At 38.9% G+C, this 10,450-nt stretch overlaps 1 protein-coding gene across 2 annotated transcripts in view; it reads right to left on the bottom strand.

The window, feature by feature from the left end:
* Positions 1 to 215: 215 nt before the first annotated feature.
* F11R (F11 receptor) overlaps positions 216 to 10,450 on the bottom strand; it is a 35,962-nt gene continuing 25,727 nt past the window's right edge. Inside the window, exons 3-10 of one of the 2 annotated variants that reach the window (XM_063439921.1) lie at positions 7,370 to 7,483; positions 7,057 to 7,212; positions 6,780 to 6,982; positions 6,333 to 6,432; positions 6,149 to 6,256; positions 5,523 to 5,532; positions 3,727 to 3,769; positions 216 to 1,024 (exon numbers count right to left, since the gene is read on the bottom strand). In XM_063439921.1, the coding sequence (XP_063295991.1) occupies positions 989 to 1,024; positions 3,727 to 3,769; positions 5,523 to 5,532; positions 6,149 to 6,256; positions 6,333 to 6,432; positions 6,780 to 6,982; positions 7,057 to 7,212; positions 7,370 to 7,483 (770 nt within the window). In that variant the 3' untranslated portion in view covers positions 216 to 988. Of the gene's footprint in view, positions 1,025 to 3,726; positions 3,770 to 5,522; positions 5,533 to 6,137; positions 6,257 to 6,332; positions 6,433 to 6,779; positions 6,983 to 7,056; positions 7,213 to 7,369; positions 7,484 to 10,450 lie in introns of both variants that reach the window. The other variant, XM_063439920.1, reaches the window with a different exon arrangement.

Here is a 10,450-nt window from a genome sequence, read left to right as displayed (position 1 = left end):
ATCAAGGGTAAAACGATTCTAACATGTTCAATCAATATCGAGGAGAATCCTATTGCTATCAGTTGTTAAACAAAACAAAAACAAAAACACACAAAGCTTGTAATAAGCTTACTCATGTTGATATTAAGCAGAGATACAAAAAGCAAGAACCTCACCTAAATACCCCCTCCCCCCAACATTTTCTTATTTATTACAAATATTTTGTTATTTTACACAAACCATAGTATTCTCAATAAAGAAAAAAAACTCATGTAGGATGATATGTTTAGAGACAAGTCAATTGAACCTAAAGTTTTGACTTGTCATTAATAAATATTAGGCAGACAAAAAGTGTCCACATGTACCTCCTGAGCCTACTTTACCCTTACAGTGCATGCCTGTATTGCTCCTTTGTTGTATTAGGTACCTCAAAAGCAACCTTCCGCACAAAACCAGCAGTCAAAATTATGCAACGGGAACTCGTACTAATACCAAAGCAAATATCGCAAAATATTTTAGTGCATGAACCCTTGCATTGCGTAAAATTCATGGAGCATTGGTTCAGACAGTTAAAACAACAAATGACAAGGATAACCTCAAAACCATGCTGTATTCCTTCAATAAAACCCACAATTAACCCAGAATGTTAAAAATATTGTTTGTTCTCCTTCAGAATGAATTACTACTTGGAATGCAAATCGATTAAATGTATATCCAGATTTAATTTAAAAAACAAAACAAAAAAATATGCAAAAGGGAATTTAGCTGTATAAATAAAGGCACTCAAACATTTGGTAAACGTCAACGAATTAATTAAGATTTTTCCTAAACGTAGATTTTTCTCATTCTCTCTTTACAGAAATGCAAAACACAATGTTTCATCTTCAGATGGTCACAAAAGTTTTAAAAACAAAATAGTTCATATGGTACAATTTGCATTAAAAACAAGGTCCAAAGAGTGTCAAGGAGGAATCTGGACAAGTCTTTGGATATGTTCGATGTCTAGAGATCACACCAGGAAAGAAGAGGTCTGCTGGAAATTGCGCTAAATAAGTCAGAGAAAAAAAAAAGTTTTAATATACAGGTTTAATAAATTCAGCAAAAGTAGATTTTAAGCCAAACATTTTTTTTTTCCTAAACCTCTGATGATTGATGGCACTGTTCCTCCATAGGACACAGATCAGAGAGAAAGCCAATTATAATTGGATTTTTGTTTATGTATGATTAATACAAATCTGACAGTAATGGACACTCATCTCTCAGCAAGTCCTAGAAGCATGACAATTTAGAGCACTGGAGAGCAGTCAAGATTCTCTGTATTCATTTTTTTAAAATATTACAAAAGTTACAGTGTATCTTTCCTGGTAAAATATTTTATTTATAAATAAATAAAATAGAATAGAGAGCACTATTGCTCTGCTGTAGGTTTCACTGTAGATTTGCAATATCTGGGCACGTTAGAACCGGTCATTGTGGTCCATGTTATACAAAGAAAGCAGGAATCCATTTTGTACCGGTACTTTGTATTGAAGAGATGTATGTGAATTGGAGTTTGGTACTATATTAGCATAGTTAAATTGCGGCGTCTCCAGCTTCATAGGTAGCAGGAGTCCATTTTTCCCAACTGTTACAAAGTATAATAAAAGGCAACATACAATGTAACGTTTAACAGCATTCAGGGACATTGTGATTCCAGTAACTGCCTGAAGTGAATTTACAGGGCTGTGGACATTCGTTCTTAGACTGTGACCTTCTCTAAAGAAAGAGTTAATTGGAGCAATTAATCCCTTCTATCTACACATTGAATTATTGCACTTTGCAGTATTTGGTTACATGTATGATTTCTTGGTTAGGAGTTCATTTTTTTTTTTCTCCTCTCAAACACCATCTCCTAGTAATTGCATTAGAGTTTGTATTTCGAATATCTATTTATTAATTTATCTGAGCCTTGGATGAGGGCTCTCTTTTTTTTAACCAGTGAAGTACAGTGTTTACGGTTAACACATTAATTTTCTTTTTTTTGGAATTTGAAGATAAGTTTAACTTAATTTTCCTTTTTTCAATATACGATTGGATTTTCTATTTAACAATAGGTTTTTAACCCACCTGCCAATCAGTTCTTCAGCATAGGCTTGTCGGCATAGAGTTTTGCCCTGCTTGGGGAAGCATCACCAAGCATGGCAAATCAGTGAAGAACATGGTAGGTCTGGAGGTGGGCTTTACAGAAGACCAACATCCACCCCTGTAAGGTGAGAGGAGCTTCAGGTAAGTGCCTGCCAGATACCCTTTAAGTCTGTTGATATTGAATGCAGTAAGGAGCATTCACAGCTAGCAGGCCTGTTATCCACTTTTCTAACCATTCTCCATCTTTTTTTACATTTTTTTTTATTTTTCCTGCAAATATAGATTGTTGCAATTCTCAACAATGGTAACTTGGTGTAGGCGGAGGTCACACAGTTGTGGGAACTTGTGATAGAAGCACCTGAGAGAGGAAACCTTGCCTGAGGAGGCCGCAAAGAAGTGTCACATGTGATGAAAACTTTAACAGACATAATTAATGCAATTAATATTCCTTCATAAACTTGGATCTACCTTCATAATTGCTGTGAGTGAAGGAGAATTAGTTGTTTTTGTTATTTTTAAATTGCTTAGTGTTAATTTCGGCTTTTAACCCACCTGCCAATCAGTTCTTCAGCATAGGCTTGTCGGCATAGAGTTTTGCCCTGCTTGGGGAAGCATCACCAAGCATGGCAAATCAGTGAAGAACATGGTAGGTCTGGAGGTGGGCTTTACAGAAGACCAACATCCACCCCTGTAAGGTGAGAGGAGCTTCAGGTAAGTGCCTGCCAGATACCCTTTAAGTCTGTTGATATTGAATGCAGTAAGGAGCATTTACAGCTAGCAGGCCTGTTATCCACTTTTCTAACCATTCTCCATCTTTTTTTAAATTTTTTTTTATTTTTCCTGCAAATATAGATTGTTGCAATTCTCAACAATGGTAACTTGGTGTAGGCGGAGGTCACACAGTTGTGGGAACTTGTGATAGAAGCACCTGAGAGAGGAAACCTTGCCTGAGGAGGCCGCAAAGAAGTGTCACATGTGATGAAAACTTTAACAGACATAATTAATGCAATTAATATTCCTTCATAAACTTGGATCTACCTTCATAATTGCTGTGAGTGAAGGAGAATTAGTTGTTTTTGTTATTTTTAAATTGCTTAGTGTTAATTTCGGCCTATGACTCTCCGGATCAAGGATGGTTTAAGAATAAGTTCAATGTTATAAATCTATGACAAAGAAGGACCATAAAATTTGACCACCTTTAGCCAATGAAATGTATACACATTTGAACCACGTAACTTTATATATTGCAATGAAAATGCGCTCGTTCAGAATTATGTATTGAAATCCCCCTGGGTCCCAATGGTTTATTGATCTTAATATAAAAGAAAATCTGTGAAGCAAAATTTCTGAACCAGCCACTCTGCTCTAAATGTGGATTAACACAAGAGGAAAAAAACCAACACCTTCTAATAAAGCAACAACAGCACATTTCTGTGCTTCTTTTGCCTGATTTTTACTCCCTTTTTGGAGTCAGTCATTCTCAGCACATAGAGACATTGCGAGTCCTTGATGCATAACCTGGGACTGCCATATGTATTACACTTAATGTTTTACTTACTCCTGTTACCTGTATTAGACACATCTAAACAAATCTCATAATGGACACAAATACTGAGTACTTACATCGCTGCGGGTTTCTGATGGCTGGCTGTAAATAACTTTTTTGCTGGAAAAGTAAAGTTTATGTCAGTTAAAAAAACAAAAATAAAAAAAAAACACAAACCCAACAAAAATCATCATATTGTTAAAGAACCAATAAAGGCACCCAAAACACTTAATCTTAGTGAAATGCCCCATGCCATTGTTGTTTAGTAGAGATGGCAATGTTTTCCGGCTGAAGCAACCATATCGTGGCTGCCCTAGGGGCGCAATGTCTGCACACTCTCCCCCCCCATGCCATGCGAACCTTGGTAAAGGATCATCTGTATCCTCTACTCATTCTGACATGAAGATGCTCACAGAGCAAACAGCTTCTTGTTAAACTGGGAAGAGGATACTGAAGATACTCTACTGCGACTGCGGGGCAACAGACCCACAGAAGGGCTGCGGGGCAACGCAACAGACCCACAGAAGGGCTGCGGGGCAACGCAACAGACCCACAGAAGGGCTGCGGGGCAACGCAACAGACCCACAGAAGGGCTGCGGGGCAACGCAACAGACCCACAGAAGGGCTGCGGGGCAACGCAACAGACCCACAGAAGGGCTGCGGGGCAACGCAACAGACCCACAGAAGGGCTGCGGGGCAACGCAACAGACCCACAGAAGGGCTGCGGGGCAACGCAACAGACCCACAGAAGGGCTGCGGGGCAACGCAACAGACCCACAGAAGGGCTGCGGGGCAACGCAACAGACCCACAGAAGGGCTGCGGGGCAACGCAACAGACCCACAGAAGGGCTGCGGGGCAACGCAACAGACCCACAGAAGGGCTGCGGGGCAACGCAACAGACCCACAGAAGGGCTGCGGGGCAACGCAACAGACCCACAGAAGGGCTGCGGGGCAACGCAACAGACCCACAGAAGGGCTGCAGGGCAACGCAACAGACCCACAGAAGGGCTGCGGGGCAACGCAACAGACCCACAGAAGGGCTGCGGAGCAACGCAACAGACACACAGAAGGGCTGCGGGGCAACGCAACAGACACACAGAAGGGCTGCGGGGCAACGCAACAGACACACAGAAGGGCTGCGGGGCAACGCAACAGACACACAGAAGGGCTGCGGAGCAACGCAACAGACACACAGAAGGGCTGCGGGGCAACGCAACAGACACACAGAAGGGCTGCGGGGCTTCTCTATGGAGCATTGGCCTGAACAAGAAGACAAATAAGTAATTCTATGGATGACATAGAAGTAGTGGGCGCTTGCTGGACAAAAAGGTAGGTTCTCCCTTTTTTTTTTTTTTAACTTAATTTTGGTAATGTAAGGAGATACTAAAGTGTTAGGAATATGGTTTTTTGTTTTATGTAATCGTGTTCCTCTAAATGCAGCACTGTGTTCTCCAACCTTTTGATCTTGATTATCTTCAGCAATAGTATAGCTACTCTAGGCCATCATTTGCTGGGTAATTTGTTATCCGTCTATTTGAATACACCATTAAATAAGGCAATATGTCCTAGTATATATCTATGCAATACTCAGTTCTGCCTGCCACATCCTGGAGTTTATTTTGGACACCTCAATAAAAGGTAAAATACATTTTAATAACATCTGTATTTACAGTTCTCATCTTCCGTAATTCAAAACACATATCAATATGTACCTAAACTTATCAACTTTTAATGTTTAAATTGAAATGTATCTTATTGATGCTAGAGAAGAGATCTCAAGTTCTACTTCAGGACAAAACTCTGCAATCTATCCTGCAAAAAAAAAAAAATGGCAGGCAAATCTAATAACATGTGGAAAAAAATGTCACTTACTTTGTTTTTTCTGAAATAGGAAAAAAAAAAGAAAAAAAAAAACAAGACAAAATCATTAGTTAAAATAAAGTAACAGAACTGATTAGCATTTTAAAGACAGCATTTTTTATTCACTATTAACGTAACAATTGTAGCAAATTAATATACAAAATTTAGGTAAAAATATATTAATAAAATAGTGAATTTATAAAGACTCTCTGCTAAAGGGAGTCAAAGATTAGCCACTTTTGCCACTTTATTTAATATTGCTAGGATTCCCCAATTCTTTTCCAACATCAGAAACATGTCCAGTCTACTACTGCAATATGCAGTAAGCTGCCAGACAATCTCAATGTCTTAAACCAATGCAACACTAATTCTTGCTGAAGCCTTTACAGTTCCACATGCTTGGCCACCCATTATACTTTAAACATCCAAAACAACTTCAACCTTTCCACGAAAAAAACAAAACAAAACAAAAAAAAAAAAAAAAAAAAAAAAGACTTTCCGAACATCCTGTCTTTTCCCTTATTGTCTTTGCTAATAGCAATTCTTCCACCCTCACCTCTTCCCCTACCCTCCCCCCCCCCCCCAAGATATTAAAGTTCTAATTGCACCCCATCATACAAAGTACACTGTTTACTTACTGTTGCAGTAGCCACGGCTGTAAGCAAACCACACAGCAAATGCAATCAATGCCAAGATTAGGAGGCTCACAATTACTGCAGCCACGATGCCACCCACATTTACATCCTCTGCAAAAGATAATTTATTCTGAGTGCAGTTGACACAAGGAAACACAGATTAAAACATGAAATTTGGTACACTTACCAGCATTCATCCGAACGACTCCTGAAGTCTGAGAGCCTTCCGAGTTTTTAGCCTCGCAGTAATACTCTCCTGAATCACCTTTGGTCACAGGGTCAAATTTCTAGATCGCAAAACACAAACATTATTTAAATATAACAACTGGCAGGATCAGAGCACAGAGCAGCCCTATTTATTACTGGCATTTATAAAGTGTACTCCGAAGTACCGTACAATTAGGGAAAAGACCGCACAATATAAAAAGACCAATATAAATAAAAGCACCTGAATTTTTTTTTTTTATTATTATTATTTTTTTTTTTTTAGACAGAGTAAATTGTAAACCTATGAGCTTACAACTTAAAGCACTACACGGTCTAAGACCTTTAGTGGAAAAAACAAACAAAAAACACACACACTAGCTCATCAACCTTTAGAGTATATAAATAACTAAGTATATTGTGTATGTACCAGCACTCCGGTAGTGGGATTGAAGGTGTAACTTGAGTTCTGGAATGTTGGGCTGTCCTTAGGGTTGGAAGGCAGAAGTACTTTGTCCTTGAACCATGAAAAGGTAGCTGGTGGAGAGCCATCTTTCTCTAAGCAACTTAGTACAGCCACACCACCATTGGTCACCGAGGTGGGCACTTGAGCAATAGGTATTGAGGGTGGCACTGAAAAATGGACAGTAAGAATATGAAGACAAAAATAGAATTTCAGGTATCACATCAATAACTAACCAAATTACCTAAAACTGTAAGGGTCGTTCTGGCTTGTCCAAATAGATGGGCTCCAGATGCATCCTTAGACGTGACCTCACAGGTGTAAACGCCATTATCATTTTTTGTTACACTTTTTAATCGTAAGCCCTTGGGAAAAACCTCAGCACGGTCCTTGTAGGACACTAGAAGAAAGGAAAGGAAAAATAAATAAATCACAGATCCTTGAGTATGGAAGGCTTCCATTTTGTGACCTATCTACACTTTACTTTTTATATAAATAAATAAATACATTGCAAAAGATATACAGAAATGGGGAAAGGTCTCAAGGGTATCAATTACCTGTTAGTTCTCCATCATAATAAACGAGACTTGTTTCCTGGTCATTATTCGTAAACTTCCATTCCACTCGTGGTGATTGGTAATTAGCGGTATAGTCACATTGAAATTCAGTAGCTGCAGAGAAGAAAACCAAAAATAAATATATAGCTAGATCAGGCTCTGCCGTTTTCCCATTCAGATTTGTCAATGAGAAATCACACTAGATTAGTGCTCATCATCCTCAGCCGACATTTGGGCTAGTCAATTCTGCGAGCGTGTAAGATGTCCAAACAAAGAGTTATTGCTTCAATCGCTGCAATTATTATTTACCTTGAAGTGAGACAGAGGCTGGCTGCAATCAACTGTGAAACCTTTCTTTGATTCAGTGGGGTGAGCCTCACTGCCAGTAAAGCCAGTAAAGGAGGAGACTATATTTAAAAGAAGAAAAACTACCACAACCAGAGGACATAGTCTAAAATTAGAAGGACAAAGGTTTAAAAATAATATCAGGAAGTATTACTTTACTGAGAGGGTAGTGGATGCATGGAATAGCCTTCCAGCTGAAGTGGTAGAGGTTAACACAGTAAAGGAGTTTAAGCATGCGTGGGATAGGCATAAGGCTATCCTAACTATAAGATAATGCCAGGGACTAATGAAAGTATTTAGAAAACTGGGCAGACTAGATGGGCCGAATGGTTCTTATCTGCCGTCACATTCTATGTTTCTATGTTTCTATGTTTCTATGTTTCTATGTTTCTATGAGCCAGTGTTGTGAATGAATGATTGGGATAACCCAGTGAATGTGCAAGGTAACAAAGATGAATCATTCCAACAAACCAAATAGAGATTTAACTCCCAAAGAGATGGAGTCAAATCTCCAGAGATTACCACTAGTATAAAAACACTTATTTTGACAATACAATAGTGATACGATTAGAGATAATTGTTTTATAGTCTTTATTAGTAATAACTGAACACAACTTTTACATACACGCTATCATGAAAAAAATAAAAATAATAAATAACGTGAAAAAACAAACAATGTGTCTCAATATAAGGAGTTGCTGTTATCCTTAAAGACATATCCTCTGTTAAATTGTGATATCAATTTATTTATATACAGGAGTAACATGTCATCTGTATGAGATCAAGCTTAGTACTCTTTATAGTGATTCCCTCCTATTTTAATTCACATTTATTCACGTTATTTAATATATATTTTTTTCACGATGGTGTATATGTAGAAGTGGTGTCAAGTTATTACTAATAAAGACTATCAAATTGTAACGGATCGCCCGGCACCCCGACTGGGTACCTCCGTTAATGGATGCTCCTAGCGCTTCCTGAGGACTCCAAGCACTCTGGCAGACACCACAATCACCGAACCGATTCAGCATATGAATCTTCTCAAGCATAGGAATGCTGTAGACAGTTGAATAGGAACCATACGAATAGGCTTACACTCCTAGCAGTCAAACTGGAACAGCATACAATAAATCCTCCCCCAATAATGAGACGACACTTCACTTTGAGGGTTAAACAGGAACTCTCGACTGGCTCATCCAGCCTGGCTTTTATTTCCATCTCACACATACAGGCCACACCCAGGGGGAGGCATAAAATAACCAATCCGAGATATGGTACAACCCACACATCCCCTCCCCTTAGCCTGAGAAATAATCCACTTATTATACAGTTTAAAACATAACTTTTACACAATATCTGTAACTTCAAAACCATACATCACATTCACATACAAATCACATATTCAGACTCAGCATACTTTAAACATAAACACTTCCAAAATTCAGGCAAATCCCTCCAGTGGATCAAAAGTTACACGGAAGTCCTTTTATGACCGAAGCACAAGCACATTTTCTTGCCCAAAACAGTTCCATAGATTTGGGCTGTGCGGTCGGTCAATTCCTGGCATAAAAACGGCTAAGTCCCATTCGAAGTGTGCCTGTACTTCGACTTTGGTCGAAGTGTCGAAGTGGAGTTGATGTTAAGGGTCGGCGGTGTTCGAAGATAAAATGGCCGCCGCCACGTGGTCCTTTGTCCGATACCGACAGCGTCTGAAGTGCCATATACAAAAGTACCAATCTGTCCCCAAAGTATTTAAAGTGCTAGGGACAGTATTACACATTCCACATGCCCAAAAGTAGTTCTTAAAGGGTCAGTACATTATGGTAGCAGTCCATACGCCCCAATTCAGTCCCTTAAAGGGCAATATCTCCCGGGGACCATAATCACTGGGCAGGAAGCTAGCAACCAGGCTTCTCCAGTTCTCAGTGGCGAGGTTGGTTCCGCCACACAAGTTATCTCAATCATATCGCTATTGTATTGTCTAAATAAGGGTTTTAATACTAGTGGTAATCTCTGGAATTAGCCCTATTATAAGGGCACTTAAAGGTAGGGGTATTGGGCTTTATGATTATTGTATTCTGATTGCTTTTATTTATTTTTGGTTCCCGAGGAAGTCCAGCAGGTGGACAAAATGCACTGGATCTCTTTTTTTTTAAACTTTGAAATTTTATTTTATTACATATACATTTGTCTATATAAGCCTCTTCTAATACTTACTTGGATCCTTGAGATTTTAGCCTGATTAGTCAGAAGGAATGACAAAGAAAGCTTATTTACATTGGAGGAGACACCCTAAAACCTCTTCAAAATTAATCTCCTCTGTTAGTGCAACAATTATAGCGCTCTCCTGTACATGTGTAACAATATTGCATTATGTGCTGCCAATTCCTTTATAGATGCACAGATGTACCCTATTTCTAGCTGTAGATTTGCTTTGAAAAAAAACAAAAAAAAACAAGCGGGGTACCATTTGGAATGTCCACTGACAATTTGTATAATTTACAAATTTATATTTTTTTTGTTTCACTTTGCACACTGTGGGGTGTGTGTGTAGATTGTATAGATCTACACACATGGGAAACAGTAATGCAAGGCTGCGCCAAAATATATCAATGTGGACTACAGATCGTAAAAAGCATATAAATAAGACTTACCGTATATACTCGAGTATAAGCCGACCCGAATATAAGCAGAGGCCCCTAATTTTACCCCAAAAAACTGGGAAAATGTATTGAC

This window comes from Pelobates fuscus, chromosome 13 (genome assembly GCF_036172605.1).
Source record: "Pelobates fuscus isolate aPelFus1 chromosome 13, aPelFus1.pri, whole genome shotgun sequence".
Lineage (NCBI taxonomy): Eukaryota > Metazoa > Chordata > Amphibia > Anura > Pelobatidae > Pelobates > Pelobates fuscus.
The sequence above is the reverse complement of the archived record's forward strand: the minus strand, read 5'-3'. Positions and strand labels throughout refer to the sequence as shown.